Source organism: Scyliorhinus canicula, chromosome 12 (assembly GCF_902713615.1).
Source record: "Scyliorhinus canicula chromosome 12, sScyCan1.1, whole genome shotgun sequence".
In the NCBI taxonomy this organism is placed as follows: domain Eukaryota; kingdom Metazoa; phylum Chordata; class Chondrichthyes; order Carcharhiniformes; family Scyliorhinidae; genus Scyliorhinus; species Scyliorhinus canicula.
This window is the reverse complement of record NC_052157.1, coordinates 30,028,129-30,054,551: the sequence shown is the minus strand read 5'-3', so window position 1 is coordinate 30,054,551 and position 26,423 is coordinate 30,028,129. Positions and strand designations below refer to the sequence as shown.

At 44.1% G+C, this 26,423-nt stretch overlaps 1 protein-coding gene and 1 long non-coding RNA gene across 17 annotated transcripts in view; one reads left to right on the top strand and one right to left on the bottom strand.

The window, feature by feature from the left end:
• Nucleotides 1–23,799, bottom strand: part of LOC119974487 — a 104,050-nt gene extending 80,251 nt beyond the window's left edge. The window contains exons 1-2 of the long non-coding RNA XR_005462509.1: nucleotides 23,714–23,799; nucleotides 15,336–15,498 (exon numbers count right to left, since the gene is read on the bottom strand). This is a non-coding gene — a long non-coding RNA (uncharacterized LOC119974487). The remainder of the gene's footprint in view (nucleotides 1–15,335; nucleotides 15,499–23,713) is intronic.
• Nucleotides 1–26,423, top strand: part of tcf12 (transcription factor 12) — a 367,875-nt gene that overhangs the window by 259,357 nt on the left and 82,095 nt on the right. For 14 of the 16 annotated variants that reach the window (XM_038813403.1, XM_038813408.1, XM_038813404.1 and 11 more), the window contains 2 exons: nucleotides 14,186–14,327; nucleotides 14,574–14,638. The exons of the other annotated variants lie outside the window; for them this stretch is intronic. In XM_038813403.1, coding sequence (XP_038669331.1) covers nucleotides 14,186–14,327; nucleotides 14,574–14,638 — 207 coding nt within the window. The remainder of the gene's footprint in view (nucleotides 1–14,185; nucleotides 14,328–14,573; nucleotides 14,639–26,423) is intronic. 16 annotated transcript variants of the gene reach the window in all.

Below are 26,423 nucleotides of genomic sequence, written 5' to 3'. Positions count from 1 at the left end.
AACTACTTTCAGCTGCTTCCTTCCATCTGTAGTAAGGTTGGATGGGGATATTCGCAGGTGACTGCACAATGTTCTTCATCCGCACTTCCTTAGATACCGAAGCAGTTCATGTCCAAATACAGCAATACTGAACAATATCTAGGCTTGGGCTGACATTAACAGTAACATTTGCACCACACTAGTGCCAGGCAATGACCACCTCCAACAAGAGAGGATCTCACCATCGACCTTGACATTCAGTGGCATTACCATCACTGAATCCTCCACTATCAACATCCTACTCCTAGGGGGTACTATTGACGAGAAACGGAACTGGACTCGCCATATAAATACAGTAGTGACCAGAGAGGGTCAAAGGCTAGGAATTCTGTGGCGAGTAACTCCCACCCTGACCTGACTTCAATTCTGCTAGAACGTCTTGATGTGACGGTTGGTTAAATGCCTTGATGTCAAGAGCAGTCACAGTCATCTTATTTTGGATGTTCCGATCATTTGTCCATGTTTGTACCAAGGGAAAATGTGGTCTGGAGCCAGGTAGCCATGGCAGAATTCAGGCTGAGCAGGTTATTGCTGAGTAGTGCTGCTTGATAGTACTGTCGAAGGCTCCTTCCATCACTTTGCTGATAATTCAAAGTTCGTTGATGGGCTGGTAATTGGCAAGAGTGGATTTGACCCGCTTTTTGTCAACCAAACATACCTGGGTATTTCTCAATATGTCCAGCAAATACACAAGAGTGGCAGAGGTGTTTGGGGAGCACACAGAGTGCAGGCGAGGCAGGGGCGGGCGGTCGGACCCCCCCGCCTGATGGCGATTAGGTTCCACAGGTTCGTGTACAAGGAGCGGGTGCTGCGGTGGGCAAAGAGCGCCAGGAGCAGGAGCAGCACGTGGAACAACAGTGTTCTCCGCATTTACCAGGACCTAAGCCAGGAGGTGGCTCGGCGGCGAGCAGCCTTTAAGAATGTCAAGGAGGTGCTGTTCAAGAAGCACGTGAAGTTTGGTCTGCTGTTCCCGGCTCGCCTATGGGTCATGCACCAGGGTCAACACCACTACTTCGCCGAGCCTGAAGAAGCGATGGATTTTGCAAGGGATCAGGGGCTGGTCCCGAAAATAGGCCCCACGGACACGAATTAGGGCCCGAGGATTACCGTGGGAAGGTACGCCGAATGGGCCTGGACTGCTGTTCAACGGTTTGCTGGGTCAAAGGTGCCAAGCGGAACATTTGGGACTCTTTCCTTTGTTCATGGACATTGGTTTGGGGGGGGGGGGGGGGGGGGGGTTTCTTTTTTCTCATGCTTTTGTTTTTTCCTCTTTTTTTCTGTTTTTTCCTTTTGGGCGGGTTTGTACTTTTTGTGCAGCTCACGGAGGACACTGGAGCGGCTTGCTCCGGTGGGTTGGAGAGGGGGATGGGGCGCCGGGGAGTGGGGAGGAGGACGGGGAAACAATGGGAATGAGACAGGAAGGCGCTGGAGTGTTGAGTCACCGGGCTAGCAGATTGGCTAGTCAAGGGAGTCAGGTGGGGGGGGAGATCACAGCCAGTGGATGGTGGGGGTATCGGGGAAGTGGTTTTTTGGGGGGGGGGGGGGGGGGGGGTTTGTTCTGCTGACGTGGGAGGGACTTGAAATAGGCACTGGAAAGGAGGTCGAGGGTGGAGGCAGCCAACGGGCGGGCCAGGGACTGAATGGGTCGGTTAAGAGGGTGTTCGCGCACTTGCGGGCTCTGAGAGCGGACGTAATTATGTTGCAGGAGACTCATCTGAAAGTGTCTGACCAGACCAGGCTAAGGAAGGGCTGGATTAGCCAGGTCTTCCACTCGGACTTGGACTCGAAGTCCAGGGGGGTGGCAATTATGATCAACAAGCGGGTGCAATTTGAGGTGGAGGGCATAGCCGCAGACGGGGGCAGATACCTGATGGTACGGGGCAGACTGGAGGGGAGAAGAGTGGTGCTGGTGAATATATATGCCCCGAACTGGGATGACGTGGACTTCATTAAAAGAGTGCTGGGGAAGATCCTGGACCTGGACTCTCGCAGGCTAATAATGGGGGGGGGGGACTTTAACATGGTCCTTGACCCGACTTTGGATCGGTCGTGTCCCAGAACGGGTAGACTCCCAGCAATGGCGAGGGAGCTGAAAGGGTTTATGGAGCAAATGGGGGCAGTGGACCCCTGGAGAGATAGACAGCCGACAGGAAGGGGCTACTCGTTTTACTCGCACGTCCATAAAGTATATTCTAGGATAGATTTCTTCGTACTAAGCAGGGATTGTATAGGGGAGGTCAAGAACACGGAATACTCGGCAATTACTATCTCAGACCATGCCCCGCACTGGGTAGACCTGCAGATCGGGGGAGCGAGCTACCAACACCCGCAATGGAGGCTAGACGTGGGACTGCTGTTGGAGGAGGTGATCTGTGAGAGGCTTCGGAGGTGTATGCAAAATTACTTGCAGGTGAATGACACGGGGGAGGTCTCAGCGGCGACCCTGTGGGAGGCGCTAACGGCAGTAGTGCGGGGGGAGCTGATTTCAATTGGGGCCCACAGAGCCAAGGCAGACAGGGCAGAGATTGATAGATTGGTCAGGGAATTTGGTCGGATAGATGAAGAGCACGCGGAGTCCCCGGGGGAGGTTTTACTCCGGGAGAGGCAGAGACTACAGGCGGAACTGGGGGCACTATCCACGAGTAGGGCCGTGGAACAGCTTAGGAAGGCGAGGAGAGTGGTGTACGAGCATGGGGAAAAGGCTAGCAGACTGTTAGCGCAGCAACTCAGGAGGAGGGAGGCGGCCAGGGAAATAGGTAGAGTGAGGGATGGGGAGGGGCGCAAAGTGGAGGACCCGGCAGGATTGAATAAGGTATTCCGGGACTTCTATCGCAAGCTGTATACTTCGGAGCCGCCGGAAGAACCGGAGGAGATGAAAAGGTTTCTGGACGGGTTAACCTTCCCAACAGTAGGTGGGGGGCGAGTGGATGAGCTGGGGGCCCCGATTAGAGTGGAGGAGGTATTGGGGGGCCTGAAGGCCATGCAGTCGGGGAAAGCCCCGGGGCCGGATGGATACCCAGTAGAGTTCTATAGGAAGTTTTCTGAGCTGGTGGGCCCGGTCTTGGCGAGGGTTTTCAATGAGACAAGGGACAGAGAGACCCTGCCGCCGACAATGTCGCAAGCCACTATATCACTGATATTGATAATAGTGACGCCTCCGGGTAAAGACCCGGAGGCGTGCGGGTCCTACAGGCCAATCTCCCTGATTAATGTTGACGCCAAGCTCCCGGCAAAGGTACTGGCGGTTAGAATGGAGGACTGCGTACCGGAGGTGATTGGGGAGGACCAAACTGGGTTCGTGAAAGGTAGGCAGCTGGCGGCCAACCTGAGAAGATTACTTAATGTGATAATGATGCCCCCGGCGGGTAGGGAGGTGGAGGTAGTGGTGGCGATGGACGCCGAGAAGGCCTTTGACCGGGTGGAGTGGGACTATCTATGGGAAGTGCTCGGACGGTTTGGGTTCGGGGAGGGATTGGTAGATTGGATCAAATTATTATATCAGGCCCCGAGGGCCAGCGTCAGGACTAACAGAGAAGTGTCGGAGTACTTTAGGTTGTACCGAGGGACCAGACAGGGCTGCCCGCTCTCCCCGCTGCTGTTTGCGCTGGCCATAGAGCCGCTGGCGATTGCGCTGAGAGCCGCAGAGGGATGGTGAGGGGCGGGGTAGAACATAGGGCCTCTCTTTACGCAGACGACCTGCTCCTGTACGTGTCGGACCCAGTGGCCGGGATGGGAAGTATACTGGGAATGTTGAGGAAGTTCGGCCAGTTCTCAGGATACAAATTAAATACGGCCAAGAGTGAAATGTTTGTGGTACAAGCAAGGGGCCAGGAGAACAGACTGAGGGGACTACCGTTTAGGCTGGTTGAGGAAAATTTCCGGTATTTGGGAATCCAGGTGACACGAGACTGGGGCAGGCTGCACAAGTTAAATTTGGCCAGGGTGGTGGAGCAAATGAAGGGAGAGTTTTGGAGATGGGATGCACTCCCGCTGTCGCTGGCAGGGAGGGTGCAGACTGTAAAGATGACAATCCTCCCTAGATTTCTGTTTGATTTTTAGTGCATCCCGATCTTTGTTCCACAGTCCTTCTTCAAAAGAGTTAACAGGATGATCATGAGCTTTGTCTGGGCGGGAAAATCCCCGCGGGTGAAGAAGGCGATGTTGGAGAGGAACCGCAGCGAGGAAGGGCTGGCTTTGCCAAGTCTGATTAATTATTACTGGGCGGCCAACATCGCTATGATAAGGAAGTGGATGGTGGGTACGGGGTCTATCTGGGAGCGGGTGGAGGCGGCTTCGTGCAGGGGTTCCAGCTTGGCAGCCCTGGTCACGGCTCCTCTACCGCTGCCACCGGCCAAGTACTCCACCAGCCCGGTAGTGGTGGCGACCCTGCGGATATGGGGCCAGTGGAGGAGGCATGTAGGGGAGACGGGGGCGTTGGTGTTGGCGCCAATCTGCGACAACCATCGCCCCCGGGAGTATGGATGGGGGGTTTCGAGTATGGCGGCGGGCAGGGGTGGGAAGGGTGGGCGATATGTTCCTGGAGGGGAGCTTTGCGAGTTTGAGGAGCTTGGAGGAGAAATTTGGGCTGGTAAGGGGAAATGATTTTAGGTACCTACAGTTGCGGGACTTTGTTCGTAGACAGGTCCCATCTTTCCCACGCCTCCCGCCAATGGGGATCCTAGACAGAATAGTCTCTAGGGGGGAAGAAGGGGAGGGTAGAGTCTCGGGTATTTATAAGGTGCTCATGAGGGAGGAAGGGTCCCAGACAGAGGAACTGAAACTTAAATGGGAGGAGGAGCTAGGCGGGGAAATGGAGGACGGGCTGTGGGCAGAAGCCCTGAGTAGGGTAAATTCGATCGCCACATGTGCCAGGCTCGGCCTGATTCAATTTAAGGTCGTTCACCGGGCCCACATGACGGTGGCTCGGATTAGCAAATTCTTTGGGGTAGAGGACAAATGCGCTAGGTGCACGGGAGGACCAGCGAACCACGTTCACATGTTTTGGGCATGCCCTAAGCTGAGGGGGTACTGGGAGGGATTTGCGGGGATCATGTCCCGGGTGCTAAAAACAAGGGCGGTGATGAGTCCAGGGGTGGCAATTTTTGGGGTTTCGGAAGACCCGGGAGTCCAGGGGGAGAAAGAGGCCGATGTTTTGGCCTTTGCTTCCCTGATAGCCCGGTGACGAATACTATTGGCGTGGAAGGACTCAAAGCCCCCGAAGACTGAGTTGTGGCTTGCGGACATGTCGAGTTTCCTGGGTATGGAAAAAATTAAGTTCGCCTTGAGGGGATCTGTACAGGGGTTCGCCCGGAGGTGGCAACCATTTATTGACTTCTTTGCGGGAGAGTGAGCATCAGCAGGGGGGGTAGATTAGAATAGAGTAGGAGGGAAAAAATGGCGGGTAGTACCGGTGGGAGAGGAGCGGGCTTGTGGAGTATGTTAAGATTGAAGTATTGAAAGTACATGGATGTTTGCACATTTTTGCCTTTTTTTGCTTTCTTTCTGTTGATGTCTGGAACTGTTTACAAAGCCAAAAACTACCTCAATAAAATTGTTTATTAAAAAAAAAGAGGTGTTTGGGGAGGAAATTGAAGAGAATAGGGTCTCGGTTGAACACATGGTTGTTGATGGTGGGATGAAGACAACTGGGTACACAAGAGAGGATTTGGGAATGGACAATAAATACCAACCTTGTCAGAAAAGCGCTCATCCAAGAATGAATAAAAAACAAAGTCCAAAGTTGGAGAATTGATGAGATCTATGGGGTGAGGGAGAGTGATTTGTAGGCGAGTCGATGTTGCAGCATTCAAACAGGATGACAAGGATTTTAAATCTCTGGCTTTGGGGGTCTGCAAGTCAGTGTAGATTGAATGAATGGGACTATGTGATATCGCGGATGAGCTTCGGGTAAACTGAAGTGTCGTTATATTGGTAGTGCACTCTGTGTAATACAAACATTGCTCGATCCTTGCTGAGTTTCCATGACTCGGAGAAAACATAAAGTTCCAGGTTGAAGACTCCATGCTCTATTTAAATGTGAAAGTAATAAGTAGAACGTGAAGAGTAACTGGAAGGAGTAATTGTATTCTGTCTAGTTCTAAGCAAATACTTAATGAACTGAAATACTTGGTAAATAAGGTGTTATTTATCAAGCTTGAGGAAGGTGGATTTTTGTTCTAAAGTGAGGCTTGGCTTGAGCTTATTTGAATCATTTAAGTTACAAAAATGATTATCAGAATAATAGGAAAAATCTACAATACTGCAGACATAGCTGTGGTTTGTATCTTGTTTCCGTCTACCATTTGTGAATTAAAGCAATCCTGGAGAATTGCAATAAAAACATGTCTGATTCTGCAATGATTTTTTTTTTTTAAAATTTAGAGTACCTAATTATTTTTCCAATTAAGGGGCAATTTAGAGTGGCCAATCTACCAATCCTGCACATCTTTGGGTTGTGGGGGTGAAACCCACACAGATACTGAGAGAATGTGCAAACTCCATACGGACAGTGACCCAGGGCCGGGATTCGAACCCGGGTCCTCAGCGCCATAGGCAGCAAAGCTAACCACTGTGCCACCGTGCTGCCCCTTGATTCTGCAATGATGACGGTATTTCCTTAATGCTTACTATTTGGAAAAGTGTGATTTCTGGCAACTATTTCAGAATGGAGATCACAGATATGGAAATGGGATCTGTTTCAGAACCGTAATGTGATTGGCAACAGTTGAGTCAGATAAAATAAGTTGTAACCTAAATTTATCTAGGAAGCATCCAATTTTGAAATTGGACTTAATTAAAAGTGTTTTTTAATACTTATTTTTAATTATTTGGGAAGAACTACTGGGAGCTAGTTTAATGATGGATAACTCTGACGTGACTATGCATTTGGCTGTGATTCCACCAGCAAATTAAGTAAATGGTAAGCTGCTCCTTTGGACAATGGGATGTTTTACGGTTTCTTTCTTGCAAAGTTATCCTCCTATATTTGCTTGATAAATATTATTAAATACATGACCTATAAACTCAAGCCAGTAAGACTTAAATACCAGACATTGAATTGTCACAAATACTTGAATGTGTTCTATAATGGTGAATTAGCTCACTGTTCTAAACCAGCCCTTAGTGTCTGGTGTAGACTCGAATGGCAAGAATTCTCTTCTCCAGAGGATTGTAGATACTCATACATCCACAACCCTTTGAGTGAAAAACATTTCTCCTTATCTCAGTCCTAAATGGCCGACCATTATTCTGAGACTGTGTCGTGCTAATTTCAGACTTCTCCACCGGGGTAACGTTCACATGCTACCCTATCGAGTCCATTTAGAATTTCATTTTTAAATGAGATCACCTCACATTCTTCTAAATTCCACTAAGACTATATAGGCCTATTATGTTTTTTTTTTCTTCATAGGACAATCCTGTTATCCCAGAAATTAGTCTAGGGATCCTTCAAGGCAATTGTACCCCTCTTTGGTTAAGGAGACCAAAACTGTGCACAGCACTCGGGGTGGGCTTCACTAAAGCTTTTGACAATTCCAGTAAGACGATTTAGACCTTCAACTTTATTAGGAGTTTGGAGTATGACAACTTTTGTTTTCCTGATTATTTTCTGTACCTGCATGTTAACTTACGGTGATTCGGGGCAGCACGATGGTGCAGTGGTTAGCACTGCTGCCTCACGACTCGAGGACCCGGGTTTGATTCCAGCCCCACTGTCCGCGTGCAGTTTGAACATTCTCCCTGTGTCTGCATGGGTCCCATCCCCACAACCCAAGATGTGCAGGTAGGTGGATTGACCACGCTAAATTGCCCCTTAATTTGGAAAAAAAATAATTGGGCACTTTAAATTTATATTTAAAACTTACCTTGATTCATGTACAATGACACCCAGGTCCCTCTGAATAATGAGTTATTCACTAATTCACTGTTATGCTTCTGAATTTTTCCATTCAAAGATGATGAATCCACACTTCACCATACTGTATTCTACCTGTCACGTTCTTGTGTTTGAGGCCTCGGCTTTTCACCATATTTTATTAGTTACATGATAGGATAGAAAGCCACATATCCAAATTTGGCAATGACAATAATGATAGGTGGCAATGTAAACTGTAGATTGAAGCAAAATGCGAGTATGTTGATGGATTAAATGAATGGGCAAAACTGTGGCAAATGGTCATCCACTTTGGGCCTAAACACGGATACAGCACTTTCTGAATGGTACGGAGAGACACTCTGGCTTTTGGGGCTGGCTCCTTTGAATAGATACTGCAAGAAATAAAAAAGGAAAACCAAATACTACCTTTTCTATCTAGAGTATTGAGAATGCAAGAGGGAGAAGTCATGCTTCAGCTATACAAAGGCCTTGTTCAATCATACCTGAAGTACCATGAACAGCTCTGGGCACCACACTTGAGGAAGGATATGCTAACCTCGTAGTGATGCAGCATGGCTGACCAGAAAGATACCTAGACTCCAATGGGTTAAATTGCAATGAGAGATTACATAATTAGGAGCAGGAGTAGGCCACTCGGCTCCTCAGGCCTGCTCCACCATTCAATAAGATCATTGCTGATCTCATTTTAACCCGAGCTTCACATTCCTCCCTGTTAACCTTTCAGCCCTTGCTTATCAAATATTTATTTACTTCTGCCTTAAAGATGTTCAAAGAATCTGCCTCAACCACTTTGTACGGAAGAGAATTCCAAAGTCTTTCAACCCTCCAAGAAATATTTTCCGTATCTCTGTATTAAATGGGCCACCCTTAAAGTTCTCTCAGTAATTTCTAGTTCTAGATTCTCCCACAAGAAGTAAACATCCTCTCTTCATCCACTCTGTCGAGCTACTTCAGGATCTTGTATGTTTTGATCAAGTCCCCTCTTACAGTTCTAAACTCCAGTGATACAAGCCTAGCCTGTCCTCTGAAAACAGCCTGCCCATTCCAGGTATTAATCCAGAAAACCTTCAGTGAACTGCTTCCAATACATTTGCGTTACATGGACTGAGGTTGTATTCTTTGAACTTTAGACGGTCAAGAGGTGATTTAATTAGGCACCCCTGATGGTGGGGATGTTTGAAGAGGCGATAGGGAAGGGGGTGTTGCGACAAACTTTGGGGCAGACATCGTTTTCCCTGTTGCCAAAAAAAAAGGATCCGACAGAGTGTGGGTCGTATAGGCCCATATCGCTTCTGAATGTGGACGCAAAAGTATTGGCGAAGGTACTGGCTGGTAGGCTGGAGGAGTGCCTCCCGAAGGTGATAGGTGAGGATCAGACGGGGTTCGTGAGAGGGAGACAGCTCTTTTGAAACATTAGACAGGTATTCAACGTCGTTATGGCACCGGCAGAGGGGAAGGAAGTAGAGGTGTTTGTGGCACTGGACGCTGTGAAGGCATTTGACCGGGTAGAATGGGGGTACTTGATGGCAGTTATTGAGCGGTTTGGGATTGGACCAAGATTTGTGAACTGGGTAAAGCTATTATATAAGGAGCCGAGGACGAGTCACAAACTGCATCGCTCGAGATACTTTTCTCTCCACTGTGGGACTAGGCAAGGATGTCCTATGTCCACCCTGCTGTTTGCACTCACGATTGAGCCGTTGGCCATCGCATTAAGAGATTCGGGGTATGGATAGGAATAGTGCGGGGGCGGGGGGACAGAGCATAGGGTGTCCTTGTATGCCGATGATTTGCTGTTACATGTGTTGGAACAGAGTGTGTCAATAGGGGGAATATTGGAGGTGCTTAGAGTGTCTAGATCTTTCTCTGGGTACAAACTAAATCTAGATGAGTGAGTATTTTGTGGTGTCGTGGCTGGGGGTGGGGGCAGGGCTGGGCGGGGCTGCCATTCCGTAGGGCAGGGACTCACTTTAGGTACCTGGGGGTACAGGTTGCCCGGGAGTGTGGGGGGGGGCTCCGCAGGTACAACATTTCTAGTTTGGTGGGGAGAGTGAAAGCCTATCTGGCAAGGTGGGCTGGTCTCCCTCTGTCACTGGCGGGTCGGGTACAGGCGGTTAAAATGAACATGCTGCCACGATTTCTGTTTATTTTTCAATGCCTGACGATTTTCCTGCCAAAGGCTTTTTTTCAGAGAGATTGAGGGAAGGATTACTTCATTCATATGGGGAGGGAAGGTGGCCAGAGTTAGAAAGGTGCTGCTGCAGGGGGGAAGGCAGGCAGGGGGTTTGGGTCTTCCGAACCTGATGTGTTACTACTGGGAGGCGAATGTAGAGAAGGTGCAGAGCTGGGTCAGACGAGTTGATTCCCAGTGGGTCAGAATGGAGGCGAGTTTGTGCAGGGGGTCGGGAATGAAAGCACTATCAACAGTGCTGCTCCCGATAGCCCCAGGGAAGTACTCGGGGAGTCCAGTAATAATAGCTTCATTGAGAATTTGAAGGCAGTTTCGCCAACACTTCGAGTTGGGGGCAGGGTCAAGGGAAATGCCGATTCGGGGGAACCACAGATTTGAGCCAGGGAGGTGGGATGGAAATTTTCGTAAATGGGAGGAGAAGGGGATTAAGACACTAAAAGATTTGTTTCTTGGGGGTTGGTTTGTAGGGCTGAAGGAGCTGGAAGCGAAGTATGGGCTGGAGCAGAGGGAAATGTTTAGATAGATGCAGGTTCGAGATTTTGCCAGAAAGGAGATACAGAGGTTCCCAGTGGAGCCGGCCTCCACATTGCTGGAGGAGGTGCTGACGACAGGAGGACTGGAGAAGGGAGTAGTGTCAGCGGTTTACGGAGCTATTTTGGAAGAGGAGAAGACACCACTGGAAGGGATCAAAGCAAAGTGGGAGGAAGAGTCTGGTAAGGATATGGAGGAGGGGTTCTGGTGCGAGGTGCCCCAGAGAGTGAATGCCTCCACCTCGTGCGTGAGGTTGGGGCTGATACAGCTGAAGGTGGTATACAGAGCACACCTCACGAGGGCGAGAATGAGCCGATTCTTTGAAGGAGTAGAAGATGTATGTGAACGTTGCGGGAAGGGCCCTGTTAATCACGTTCATATGTTTTAGTCCCGTCCAAAGCTAGAGGATTACTGGAAGGAGGTTTTTAGGGTAATTCTAAAGTGGTGCACGTGAAAGTGGACCCGGGCCCCGGGAGGCCATATTCGGGGTGTCGGACCAGCCAGGATTGGAAACGGTGGCGGTGGCAGATGTTGTAGCCTTTGCCTCGTTGATCGCTCAAAGGTGGATCCCGATGAGATGGAGAGCAATCTCTCCACCCTGTTCCCTGGCGTGGTGGGGGTGACCTGTTGGAATTCTTGACTCTTGAGAAGGTTAAGTTTGAACTGAGGGGAAGGTAGGAGGGGTTCTGTAATTCATGGGCATTATTCATCATGCACTTTCAAGAACTGGATGACATCGAACATTAGTTTGGGGGGGGGGGGGGGGTGTTGATGGTGACTATGGGTGATTCCTGATTCCTTTTTGTCATTTGTTTGTGTGAACATGCGGGCTAATGTTTGGGGTTTGGTGGGAGGATGGGATCGTTGTTACTGATATGGGGATTGACATATTTGTTACTGATTATTATTTGTTGTTGGTGGGTGTAAATTTGGGAGAAAATGTGAAAAAGGAGGAGAATAAAAAATATTTTTTTAAAAAGAGGTGATTTGATTGAAGTTATCAAGTTTAAGGAAACGGAGTAGCTGGAGAAAAAGTATATCTGGGACTATATTTGGAAGTCTCAGGGGCATAGGTCTAAATATTAGAACCAGACATTCCGTGAATGACATTAAAAATTGCACCTACGTGCTAAGTGCCAGAGCATTTTGAGACTTCTGCAAATGGCACTTGATGCTATCGAATTGTAAATTTTGAATCCGAGATTGATAGATTTTTGATATCTAAAGGTGTGAACAGATATGGGAAAAGGTGGGCATCTGGATTTATTACAAATCAGTTATGATCGCATTGAATTGTGGGACAGGTTGGAGGGTCTAAATAGCATACATCTGTGGGCTTTCTTATCTACACAGTTAACCTGTCTATATAATTTAACAGCACCTTAGCATCCTTCCTCTGGTTTATTTTCACACCTAGCTTTGTGTATTCAGCAAACATGGATATATTTCACTTTGTCTTCTCATGTAAATCATTCATACTGACTGAGACCCAAATACTGTTTGTCATGGTGACCTGCTAGTTGCCAACCTGAAAATGACCTGTGCATTTCTACTGTCTGTTTTCTATCCGTTAGCCAGTCCTTCATCCAGGCTGCTATATTGTTCCTAATCCAATGAGTCCTAATTTTGTACAGTAAACTCTTCTGTGGCATTAATTGAATGCTTTTTGAAATCTCACATCCTGCATCTCCTTATCCACCCTACTAGTTATATCCTCAGAAAACACTTGAGAGATATGGCAAACACTATTTCCCTTCCACAAGTCCATTTTGGCTCTGCTAATCATATTATGGTTTTCCAAGTGCCTTGCTGCCATGTTCCTAATAATAGGTTCTTGTGTTTTCCTGACAACTGATCTCCGGCTCACTGCCCTCAATTGGCCTGTTTTCTCCCTCTCTTTTCGGGTTTACATTTTCTACTTTGAATCAATGGGGATTGTTCTAGAATTGAGGTAATCATCATCATCAATGCATCAGCTACACCTTTTAAAACACTTGTATGCAGGCTATCAGTTCTGGGGAATTTGTTGACTTTAAGTATCATCAATTTCTCAGAGCTGTTTCCTTACTATTAATAACGTCCCTAATTTCCTCATCTTCACTCGACCCTTGATTCAGCACTATTTCCAAATTGATTTTGTTTTTGTTGGAGTCTTCCATGAAGTTCAGTACAAAATATTTGTTTGATTTCCTTATTTGCCATTGTAATTTCTTGTCTGTGAGAAAACCAGGTTTACTTAGTAAACATTTCTATGATTCGCCTGTCGATTTTCATTTTGCTTGTTTAGTCTTGTATTCGGCTTTTTCTTTGTCGGTGTATCATTTCCTAGTTTCTAAAACTGGTGTACGTCTTTTTGGCAATACTATATATACATACAAATATCTTCCTTTAACTTAACACTGACTTTAATTCTCTTGTTAGTCCCAGTTGGACCACTTTTCCAAGAGGGTTTTCTATTCTTTAAGGGCATGTACATCTGTTACTGATTGTTAGTTAATTCTTTAACTGTTTGCCATTGCTTACCCACTATTACATCTTTTAATCTAGTTTCCCAATCCTACTTAAGTCAACTCGTCTTTCATATCTATATAGATTTTACTGTTCTGATTTTAAGAACCTAGTTTTGTCTCGACTAAATCACATTCAAAATCAATGTAAAGTTCTATCATATGATCACAATTTCCTAGATGTTGATTCACTATAAAATTATTAATCAAACCCTTTTGATCTCATTATATTAAGTCTAAATAGACAGTTTTCTTGAGTGCGAACCTGAAACAATCTTGCATACATTGCATAAACCCGTTCTTCACACAACTACTGCAAATTTGGTTTGTTGAGCTTGTATGAGAATGAAAATCTCCCCTGATCACTGTCATCTTTTGTTACGTGTACATTGTCCCACTAAGGCGAATACTACTCTGATAACCCTGATCGCAAACTTCCGATGTGATATTGTTTGGAGATTAATTCACATCCTGCAACACTTCATAATTGGTGGTGCTGGACTGCTGCATTGTTTTTCTGCATTGTTCTAAAGTATCTGCTCTGATCAGTTCACTCACCACCTTCACTCTTTGATTAACAGATGACAGCATAAAACATATAGAAGTGGTGTTTTAAATTCAGATCAACATTGCTTTCTGGTGCACTGTGATTTTTCAGTGTGTGCTCATCTCGTGTTGTACTGATTGACAGATAATTATGTGGTTATGGTCATGTAGCTTTCCATGTGCCTAGCTGTACCACTATAATAAATTCACCATATCGCTCGTAAATGTATCATAACTTAATCAGTATATCAGTGTGTACAGGCTTCCTGATTGTAAATCAAGATCCGACCAGTTATCTCCTTTAAAAAAGGTTCTTTGCCAACATATTCTGTTTTTATGTATTAAGTAGTTCTGTTAAGAATTAGTGCAGCTTAACATGAACTTTCTGTGCCATTTTGGGATCGATATTAAGCACGTTCTGTTGTATTTATTTGACTTATCCAGGGTTATTATTTGGTGTTTTTATTTTTATAGAACTATCCACCGCACTCAGTTTCACCTACAGACATCAACCCCAGTCTTCCCCCAATGTCTAGCTTCCATCAAGGGAGTACCAGCTCCCCGTATGTTGCAGCCTCTCACACCCCACCAGTCAATGGATCAGAAAATCATTTGGGTATGTTAGAAGAAACATTAATTGCCACGTCCAAGTGGGAAGTAGTAATCAGCTGGCTATTAAAATGATGTTGCTTAATATGCAACTACAAAATTGCAATTTTGTTCTTTAACATTAATCCATAAATATCATATCGTGCAATAAATATGCAGATATACAAATCAAAATTTGTATTCAAGTGCAGAAAAAAATGCTGAACTTTTGAATAATCAAAGTATTTTATGCTCCCAATTATATTGTGTATAGGGAGCAGAGGAAATGCAGCTGGGGGTTCACAGACAGGTGATGCACTTGGAAAAGCTTTGGCGTCTGTGAGTACTGAGTCAAACCTTTTGGCATCTTTTAAAACTTTATATTTACCCAAAGTAGATCAAAAGAAAAAAAATTGTTAAGTAGCATAATTCACGGGGAAACAAAAAAAAAATCACTTGTACGTTTGACATTTTGCCAAAATACTGTCCTCAAACACAGATCATTATCAACACTTCAGTGTGCCAATTTAACCCTTTGAGAACAGCAGTAATATTTCTGCACAAAACTCAGAACATTTAAATGAGCGCATTTGCAAATATAATAGAAAATGCACACATTTTGAAAGCTGCAAGGGACATTCAGTACTCAAAGGGTTAATTAACATTTCCGGTGTAATTTTCTCACATTATATCTTTATGGTTTTTTATTTGAGTTCTCTTTCAAATCGATTCAGTAAATTAACTTTTTTTGCACCTGCTGATAGGCTGTACAATATACAAGCTTGCAGTAAAACCTGGAACAACAACTTTAATTTGTCTGAAAGTGGTAATTCTTTTATTACGTCAGCTTTACCAAAGTCCTTCCGATATTTGATCTACAGTACTGAAATAATCGCAAGTGTTTAGCTGTACATACCTGAAATGATGGTTGTTGTTGCAATAAGGAAAGAGTATCAGGTGACAGTTTTGAAGCTGCAGTCCTTCCGATATTTGAGCTACAGTACTGAAATAATCACAAGTATTTAGTTGTACATACCTGAAATGATTGTTGTTGCAATATGGAAAGAGTATCAGGTGACAGTTTTGAAGCTGCAGTTGTCTGGGAGACTTTTTTGATCATTTTCGAAGATCTATCTCGGAAAGAACTGGGAGTGGCATTTTTGAAGTTAGATGATATTCCTGAGGAGGTAGGCACGCTGCTTTAAAATGAGATGAAGTATTAAAAAGATATTTGGTTCAAATCATAATGTGAAAAGAAAATGCTAGTAAGCGAGCCATAAACACAGTATTAATTTAGCTATGTTTTTAGACATGGACTCCCCAGGTATTTATTGCTGCTGTGAACATTTGCAGGGGATAGCAGGTCATTAACAATTAAGTCTTTGAACGAAACCCATTGAATATGCTGACAGTACTGTTGTTGTGCTGCACAACCTGGTAAGTCATTGACTAAATCAACATCAGTACAGATGTATTTATGGTTTAACCGCAGTGGATACAGCTTTGCTTTTTAAATATAGTTTCAACTTCACACGGGATTTATATTTGAAATCTTGTGCGAAGTTGATTTTAAATAGAACCTGATGAAAGTTGTACTTGGTTCAAAATGCATTTATATTGCTACCTTGTGAACTCAGTTTTCAAAATAATAATTGATTGTGCGCAAGCAGTTCTCTGTTCCCAGTGCTAAAGTTTTCAAAAGCAGTGCCTCTGACTATACGTTAATGCCTGGCAATTTGCTGAGATTAAAATCGTGATCTAAGTTGAGCTTTTGTTTTCACTCCTTTCTTACTGTTAATTTTCCTTCAGCTTGTTGACTTTCTTCCTGCCCCCCGTTGAAGGTATTGATTATTTGGTAGCACACTGGCTATCCTTTTTTTTCTTTGTCCAAGTGGTCATTGTTGAAATTTGATCCCTGGTACTGAGTCCTGGTGTGTTGTTCAACAGCCAAGCCTGATATTAACCTCACATGCGCACATGTTATGAATGTGAGGTTTCATTTTTTTCTTTGTTTTTAGTTTTTCCAATTAAGGGGCAATTTAGTGTGGCCAATCCACCTACCCTGCACATCTTTGGGTTGTGGGGGTGAGACCCATGCAGACACGGAGAGAATGTGCACACTCCACAATGCAATGACCCTGGGCTGGGATCAAACCCGGGTCCTCGGCGTCGTGAGACAGAAGTGCTAACCGCGGCGCTACTGTGCCGCCCCGTAAATGTGAGGTTTTATAAGATGATTGGTTTGGGACTGTCTCTTTAATTCAAGGTAAAATAGGTTAGTGACGAGAGTCGTGTGATCTGCTATGAATCCTGTCTGACAGAAGTCTTGGTGGCTTGATTACCATGGGGATAGGGAGGCCCAGGGTCAGGCAAACAAGGAGCAAAGTAAAAATGGAGACACCTGAAAGCAAAAGCAGTTGAGCTAACTGCAGGTAATCTGTCAGTCTCCACGTTTATGGACGGAAAAAGAGAGAGGGAGAGAGAGAGGTCTCGCACAGAACAAAAGCAGCTTGTGTGATCAGCAGAGAGAATAAGTTGGAAGTTCTCAGCAAGCCAAAAGAACAGGATGTGGGAGAAAAGACAGACTTGTGTCAAAGAGGCACATCCTGTGACAATCTAAAAAAAACTCTGGATGAAGTTGCCCTGGCTTTGTTAGGAGGAAAATTCACCAGAGACTATCATGCTCCTGGCAGTCAATTCAGAAATCCTCTGAAAATTGAGAAAGACACCATTTGATGGTCGCTCAATATTAAGATTCTGGGTGATGGAGCAAGGCGAACCTGGTGGAAGCTGGGAGTGACATTCGACTGGTTCCTGTAAATACAGCAAATCTGTAGAGAGCGAGCAATGAAGTATAACTATGATGTGGGGCTTTCAGTCACATTAAATGGGATAATTTTTTGGTAATTTAGGAGTTTCCGTTGCCTACTAAATTGTGCTTTGTTAATGTTGCTTTTATGTTTGTTGGAGCAAAAGGCTTAAAACATTAAATTTTGTTGTGCAATTCATTTAAGTTGGTCACTGGAAATTCTAATTTCTTAAAATTATCCCATCTCGATATGACATGTAACACATGAACAAAGATGGAATAAAACTTTAAATCATTTCCTTTTTCCTAATTCCGAAAACTGATTCTAATGCTCCTGCTACTCCCCTTGGCTGTGTTCTGCATATACTGAACAAAGATCCTGCAGCCTCCTTGGTCTCTGACTCACTGAATCATTAGTGAGGGTTTTTCTAATGTATTTTACTGTTGCTATTTACTCAGTTCGGCATTGGTGGACACTTGGGCATATTGATGAGAGAAAGTGGCTTTGTCATGTAGGCATCTAGGTAAATAGGATAAAATTAACAGCAACACTAAAACGCTTAGTTGACTTCTAAAAAAATTACTTTTTTTGTTAACTTTGATTTCTTGTGACTTTTAGTGGCAATTCAACCGTGTGAGGAAAAATTGAGAATGGAAGATATGGCAGTTTAGTGAAACACAAGTTGTACTTCAGCATCTTGATTATAAAACAGGATCTACGACATGAATATTCAAATTTTGTATTAATTTAAAATAAAATTATTCTTGTGGCGGGTAATGTCACTTTGGGGAAATTTCCCAAAGTCAGCATCAAACTTTCTCAGGTCAGATAAAATGTATTTCAAATCTTGCCACAGGTCATTTTCTACCACGCAAAATTGATTCATTTTTCAGCATTTATTCCCAAAAGAAAACACGAGTGTCTTGCATAATGCCTGTCTAGGTCTTTGCAGAATAAAGTACTTTAGAGACTTGAAGTTTGAATCTTAGAGAGAGTTTTGTTAACGTAATTTACATACTAATTTTGTTCGGCCCAGTTTATTTGTTGAAGGAAGATAAAGGAAAATAATTGAGTTTTATCTCATGATGTGCTTGGAGAGCTTCGTGTTACATTGAACACCATATCAAAAATGTCCAAACCTAGCTTCATGCTAAGTGTAGAAATTGAGTATTTAGCAAATTGAGTGTTCAGGAGTCTGAAACTACCTCAAGTGAAAGATTGAAATGATTGCTATGTCCATGACCATAAATATAGTTTGCAAGATTGCCTTTGTGCTTTGGGATACCACAATGCTATTTTCCACATCACCATCAGCTCAAATTTCATGCGTAGGGTTTGCTTCTGTTAGCAATACATTTGTATTCTTCAGGCTGGCCTCTTCAAGTGTTTTTAATCGTCCTAACCACCTTTGGGGTAACCTATGTGTGTCTTCAGGAAATCTTCACGTGTTGCCCTAGGATGACTGGTTGGTAACATCCCTTCCTTGCACTTTTATTTCATGGATGGCAAGTTTATGATGAGAATCAAGGACATAGTCCTGGAAAGTATCATGTAATGTAAACCATCTAGAATTCATGATTGGAGCTCTGATAAGCAAAGGCAAGGGAATACTTGAGTTGATTGTTAAAAGAACAAAATCACATCAGCATTGCCTGATCCCAGAACTTCTGCTGGAATATTTATTCCATCATTAGGTCAATAAGTTCTAGCTTTTTTTTTACTTTTTAGATTACCCAATTATTTTTTCCAATTAAGGGGGCAATTTAGTGTGGCCAATCCACCTACTCTGCACATTTTTGGATTGTGGGGGCGAAACCCACGCAGACACGGGGAGAATGTGCAAACTCCACCCGGACAGTGACTCAGAGCCAGGATCGAACCTGGGACCTCAGCGCCGTGAGGCAGTTGTGCTAACCACTAGGCCACCGTGCTGCCCTAATAAGTTCTAGCCTAATCGACAGTATAAATAAAGTTTATAAATAAGTTTAAGATTCTATGATCAGACTTTTGAGTGTCATGAACCTAGCTGATTGTAATAATGTCAAAGGTCTTTATGGCATAGTTTATCTTCTAGAAAATTCAGTAAATGCTTTGAATCTAAAAGCTGCCTATATTTACATTACTATCAGAGAATCACAATTTCTTAGGATGTTATAAGTGCTAAGCATTTGTTAAATGTGCAGGATACAACTGACCTCCCATGTACCTTTAGTGTACACATTCGTGTGTATTATATTTCAGTGCAAACATCATTAAACATCCTGTTTGACAATAGTGGGACAAATAGACGGAATAATTTTGTAATTAGAACATAGAACAATACAGCACAGAACAGGCCCTTCGGCCCACGATGTTGTGCCGAACTTTTGTCCTCGATTAATCATAGATTATCATAGAATTTTGGACACTAAGGGCAATTTATCATGGCCAATCCACCCAACTTGCACATCTTTGGACTGTGGGAGGAAACCGGAGCACCCGGAGGAAACCCACGCACACACTGGGAGGAAGTGCAGACTCTACACAGACAGTGACCCAAGCCGGAATCGAACCTGGGACCCTGGAGCTGTGAAGCAATTGTGCTATCCACAATGCTTTTTTAAAAATAAATTTAGAGTACCCAATTATTTTTTCCAATTGAGGGGCAATTTAACGTGGCCAATCCACCTAACCTGCACATCTTTGGGTTGTGGGGGCGAAACCCACGCAGACACGGGGAGAATGTGCAAACTCCTCACAGACAGTGACCCAGGGCCGGTATTTGAACCCAGGTCCTCCGCGCCATAGGCAGAAATGCTAACCAATGTGCCACCATGCTGCCCTATCCACAATACTACCGTGCTGCCCTTAAGAACAAATCAATCTACACTCCATTATCCTACCATAATCCATGTACCTATCCAATAGCCGCTTGAAGGTCCCTAATGTTTCCGACTCAACTACTTCCACTGGCAGTGCATGCCATGCCCCCACTACTCTCTGGGTAAAGAACCTACCTCTGACATCCCCCTACATCTTCCACCATTCACCTTAAATTTATGTCCCCTTGTAATGGTTTGTTCCACCTGGGGAAAAAGTCTCTGACTGTCTACTCTATCTATTCCCCTGATCATCTTATAAACCTCTTGTTGCCCCTCATCCTTCTCCGTTCTAATGAGAAAAGGCCTAGCACCCTCAACCTTTCCTCGTAAGACCTACTCTCCTTGCCAGGCAACATCCTGGTAAATCTCCTTTGCACCTTTTTTCCAAAGCTTCACATCCTTCCTAAAATGAGGTGACCAGAACTGCACGCAGTACTCCAAATGTGGCCTGACCAAGGTTTTGTACAGCTGCATCATCGCCTCTTGGCTCTTAAATTCAATCCCTCTGCTAATAAACGCTAGCACACCATAGGCCGTCTTCACAGCTCTATCCACTTGAGTGGCAACTTTCAAAGATCTATGAACATAGACCCCAAGATCTCTCTGCTCCTCAACATTGCCAAGAACCCTACCGTTAACCCTGTATTCCGCATTCATATTTGTCCTTCTAAAATGGACAACCTCACACTTGTCAGGGTTAAACTCCATCTGCCACTTCTCAGCCCAGCTCTGCATCCTATCTATGTCTCTTTGCAGCCGACAACAGCCCTCCTCACTATCCACAGCTCCACCAATCTTCGTATCATCTGCAGATTTACTGACCCACCCTTCAACTCCCTCATCCAAGTCATTAATGAAAATCACAAACAGCAGAGGACCCAGAACTGATCCCTGCGGTACGCCACTGGTAACTGGGCTCCAGGCTGAATATTTGCCATCCACCACCACTCTCTGACTTCTATTGGTTAGCAGTTTGTTATCCAACTGGCCAAATTTCCCACTATCCCATGCCTCCTTACTTTCTGCATAAGCCTACCATGGGGAACCTTATCAAATGCCTTACTAAAATCCATGTACACTACATCTACTGCTTTACCTTCATCCACGTGCTTGGTCACCTTTTCAAAGAAGTCAATAAGACTTGTACGGCAAGATCTACCCCTCACAAATCCGTGCTGACTATCCCTAATCAAGCAGTGACTTTCCAGATGTTCAGAAATCCTATCCCTCAGTACCCTTTCCATTACTTTGCCTACCACTGAAGTAAGACTAACTGGCCTGTAATTCCCAGGGTTATCCCTATTCCCTTTTTTGAACAGGGGCACGACATTCGCCACTCTCCAATCCCCTGGTACCACCCCTGTTGACAGTGAGGATGAAAAGATCATTGCCAACGGCTCTGCAATTTCATCTCTTGCTTCCCATAGAATCCTTGGATATATCCCGTCAGGCCCGGGGGACTTGTCTATCCTCAAGTTTTTCAAAACGCCCAACACATCTTCCTTCCTAACAAGTATCTCCTCGAGCTTACCAGTCTTTTTCACACTGTCCTCGCCAACAATATGGCCCCTCTCGTTTGTAAATACTGAAGAAAAGTACTCGTTCAAGACCTCTCCTATCTCTTCAGACTTGATACACAATCTCCCATTACTGTCCTTGATCGGACCTACCCTCGCTCTAGTCATTCTCATATTTCTCACATATGTGTAAAAGGCCTTGGGGTTTTCCTTGATCCTACCCGCCAAAGATTTTTCATGCCCTCTCTTAGCTCTCCTAATCCCTTTCTTCAGTTCCCTCCTGGCTATCTTGTATCCCTCCAGCGCCCTGTCTGAACCTTGTTTCCTCAGCCTTACATAAGTCTCCTTCTTCCTCTTAACAAGTCATTCAACCTCTTTTGTCAACCATGGTTCCCTCACTTGACCATCTCTTCCCTGCCTGACAGGGACATACATATCAAAGACACGCAGTACCTGTTCCTTGAACAAGTTCCACATTTCACTTGTGTCCTTCCCTGACAGCCTATGTTCGCAACTTATTCAATTCTTGTCTGACAACAGTGTATTTACCCTTCCCCCAACTGTAAACCTTGCCCTGTTGCACGCACCTATCCCTCTCCATTACTAAAGTGAAAGTCACAGAATTGTGGTCACTACCTCCAAAATGCTCCCCCACTAACAAATTTATCATCTGCCCTGGTTCATTACCAAGTACCAAATCCAATATGGCCTCCCCTCTGGTCGGACAATCTACATATTGTGTTAGAAAAACTTCCTAGACACATTGCACAAACACCACCCCATCCAAACTATTTGATCTAAAGAGTTTCCACTCAATGTTTGGGAAGTTGAAGTTACCCATGACCCTAACCCTGTGACTTCTGCACCTTTACAAAATCTGTTTCCCAATCTGTTCCTCCACATCTCTGCTCCTATTGGGGGGCCTATAGAAAACTCCCAACAAGGTGACTGCTCCTTTCCTATTTCTGACTTCAACCCATATTACCTCAGTAGGCAGATCCTCCTCGAACTGCCTTTCTGCAGCTGTTATACTATCTCTAATTAACAATGCCACCCCCCACCTCTTTTACCATCCTCCCTAATCTTGTTGAAACATCTATAACCAGGGACCTCCAACAACCATTTCTGCCCCTCTTCTATCCAAGTTTCCGTGATGGCCACCACATCGTAGTCCCAAGTACCGATCCATGCCTTAAGTTAACCCACCTTATTCCTGATGCTTCTTGTGTTGAAGTATACACACTTCAACCCATCTCCGTGCCTGCAAGTACTCTCCTTTGTCAGTGTTACCTTCCCCACTGCGTCACTACACGCTTTGGCGTCCTGAATATCGGCAGAATTGAGCATTGTAAATTGCCATTTTTACTTGACAGTCCTGTGGACTAAATCTAAACTGAATTTCTGAAGGTGCAAAATTGAAACTTGGGAAAGTGATGCCACAGAAAGTCAGGTATGTTTTTTTCAAAAATTATATTTCTAAATTTCATCTTTCAAATGTCATCCTCACTAGCTTCCCACCTTCCCCTCAGTACTAACTGCAGCATTCCTAGAACTTTCATGGACATTGCGTCCCGTTTTCTTACCCACCCCTGTCACTTGCTTCCACTTTTATCCTATTCCCAGTACATTTTTTTTAAAAACAACAATATTTATATTTACGACTTGCTCTGTGGTTCCCACTCTCTGACCTCTTCTAGCACAACTTTAGAGCTGCTGCTTTACAATCTTTAGCTTATCCTTGCCACTTCTCACTTATGACAAAGCTTTCAGCTATGTATCTAGATCCTATTTGATGGAACTTCATCCATAAATTTACTGTCCACTTCCTTTTAAAGCCCTTTCAAAGCAGATATTTTTATCCCTGTTTAAAGATACACTTCTAATCCTGTTATCCTTCTCTGCATAGCATTGTAAAATAGTTTATTACATTCAGGATATTATTCAAATGCAAATTGTTGTCTTGTGTCTATTGGCCAGGGTGCAGGGACAAATTAAGAATAATCTCAATCGGGGAGATGGTGGCTTAGTGGTATTGTCCCTGCACTAGTAATCCAGAGACTCCGAGCAATGCTCTGGTGACCTGGGTTCAAATCCCACCACAGCAGGCGGTTAAATTTGAGTTTGATAAAAAATTTGGAATTTAAAGTATAATGAAACCAGTCAATTGTTGTAAAAACCCATCTGGTTCATTAATGTCCTTTAGGGGAGGAAATCAGCAGTCCTTACCTGGTATGGCCTACGTGTGACTCTAGATCCACAGCAATATGGTTGACTCTTAAATGCCCTCCAGGATGAGCAATAAATGCTGGTCTAGAATAGAAGAGGTAAATTATGAGAAAGCATTTTTGTAGTGCTCTGTAATGCTCTTATAGGGGCAAAATATCAGTTTGATTCGCAAAAGTGATCAAGCTCTAATTTCTGAATTGTATTAATGTACTGGTAGATTCCTTTTTAGCTGGATTTAATTAATGCACTATTGCATTAATTAAAAGTAACTTGGTGGGCGGCGTGACCCACTTAGCACTGCTGTCTCACGATGCTGAGAAACAGTGTTCAATCACGGTCCCGGGTCACTGTCCGTGTGGCATTTGCACATTCTCCCTGTGTCTGCTTGGGTCTCACCCCCACAACTCAAAGATGTGCAGGGAGGTGGATTGGCCATGCTAAATTGCCTCTTCGGTGAAAAAATTTAAAAATAAATAGAAGTAATTTGGTGAAAATGACTTTGTACAGTTTTTACTTCATAATGATATAAAATGCCATTTGCACACTTAAGATCCAGTTACTGCATTTAAATATGCTCGTTTTTTCTTATATGAAACATATATAGGAAATTTATTTCATGAATATTCTATGTCCTTCATGCAGATTCAAATCTTAAATAGGTAGTTCACTTGGTTATTTATTGCATTGACACTGAAGGTTTATCTGAAGATGCGAAATAGATCTTCGGGAAATTCCATATGTTGATTTTTATGTGTCACATTTTACCCATTTTCATAAAATTAATTACCAAACTCATTTTTTTTGAAGGAGCAAATTGGGTTTGCAATTAGCCATGGTATTTCATTTGTCAATATTTATTCTACTTGCTTTTTGTGGTGTCTGAATTTTGTCTTGTCAAGGTTCACCAATCTTTGCTGATACTTTGCACTGACTGCTAGTCAAAATGACACATTGAAGTTAATACTTTAATGGTCACTTGAGATAAATAAAAGTTGTATTTGTTGTTCCTCTGTCCCCTCGCTTTGAAGATGATTTCAAGGATATCCCATCTAAATGAAACTGCCATTCGTCTCGCTGAGTCTTCTCTCCAAACTTAATATTCGACAAGCAGGCGTTGTTGATCACAATTCCCTTTAAATCTTCAATCCTAATTATTCTAATCTATCCAACCATAACCACATTTTTGCATGTCATTTTTCATTCATTACCTAATGCAAACAAACTTTGGTCTGTCAAAAGTGAATCTACTCTGGAATTGTTGTAAGAATATTTCTGTGGATAAAGTAACCAGGAAAATAAAGTATCTTTTATAACCTAAATAAAGCACATTGTGCGTAAAACATTTTTGGAAAGTCGTCAAATTCCATAGATTAGAGTCGATTCCAGATTAAAATCTGGCCATTTGTGCCATTTATGAAAAGTTTTATTGAACATTTGTCAAGCAATATTCTTTTAAAGTTTTGCCCACAGCTTTGTACTGCAACAAAAACATTTTTTGTCAACATCTAATGCTAATTCAGAATACTTGCATTCCCAATAAGAGTTCAAGTATTTTTTAGATCAATATTTACTGTAATAATGGAGGTGTTTCATTCTATATGTATATAGTTGCACGAACCTTTGACATACTGGGCTGGATTCTCTAAAAATGGGGTTATGTCCACATGCCAGCGTAAAAACGCTGGCGTTTCACTCTTGACTTTCCTCAGAAAAGTCTAAAACTATTTTCCTACATTGCAGAGGCTGATAGGGCCCCGGAGTGTGTCTCGCAGCTTCAGCTGCGGGTACGGGCCCCCACAATTCCGGTCGCAAGCGCACGGTGGCAGCCTGCAACGACCGCACCGTACGTGATTACGTTCTCGGACCGTGGACCGACCTCGTTAATATAGGTCCCTCCAAGATGGCATGCGCCTGCAGATCCGAGCCGCCCAATCACTGCCCTGGCCGCCCATGGAGCCCCCCCCCCCCCCCCCCCCCCCCCCCCCCACCGTTGCTCAATTCCCCCGCCTCCCTCCGCAGCTGCCACCCGAGGTTCCCAACGGCCAATACGTGGTTAGAACCACGCCTTCGGGAGCTCAGCCAATGTTGCCTGGAGAATCTCGGGGGGGGGGGGGGGGGGGGGGCCTTCCTCGCTGCGTAAACCGCGTATGAGCGATTCTCTGGGGACAGCGGCGCCTGCTACAATTTCCGTGTAAATGGGGATTCTTCGCCCCTGTGCCGAACGCGATTTCGGCACGGAGCTGAGGAGAATCCAGCCCTATATTCTTGGTTGGTTTGTTCATCTAAGATAACTTAATAGCGTACAGAATAAATTGTGAGTTCAATAAAAATAGGACAGTAAAGCTTCTGTGAAATATAAATACAGTGTTTATATGAACCAATAAGTCCCATCAGTTAAGAATTCTCGGATAGGCTTTTTGGGAAGACCATCATATGCACATTGCTATGGGCCAAGGTTTAGAGAACACCAAAGTATATCATGGAGTTCACTTGCCACAACTGTTTATAGATTTTGGTTATGAGAAGCACAAGGGCCTACTTTCCAGGTTGTATTCAACAGAAGGCCTTAAGCACTTTAAATCAAAAACAAAGTTTATTCTAGAATTCAGTTAACATTTTATCAACTACAAACATAAATACCCCACACAGCTATAGTACTTTACAGTTTCACTCAAGTAACAACATCCTTAAACCAAACAAAAACCCTTTT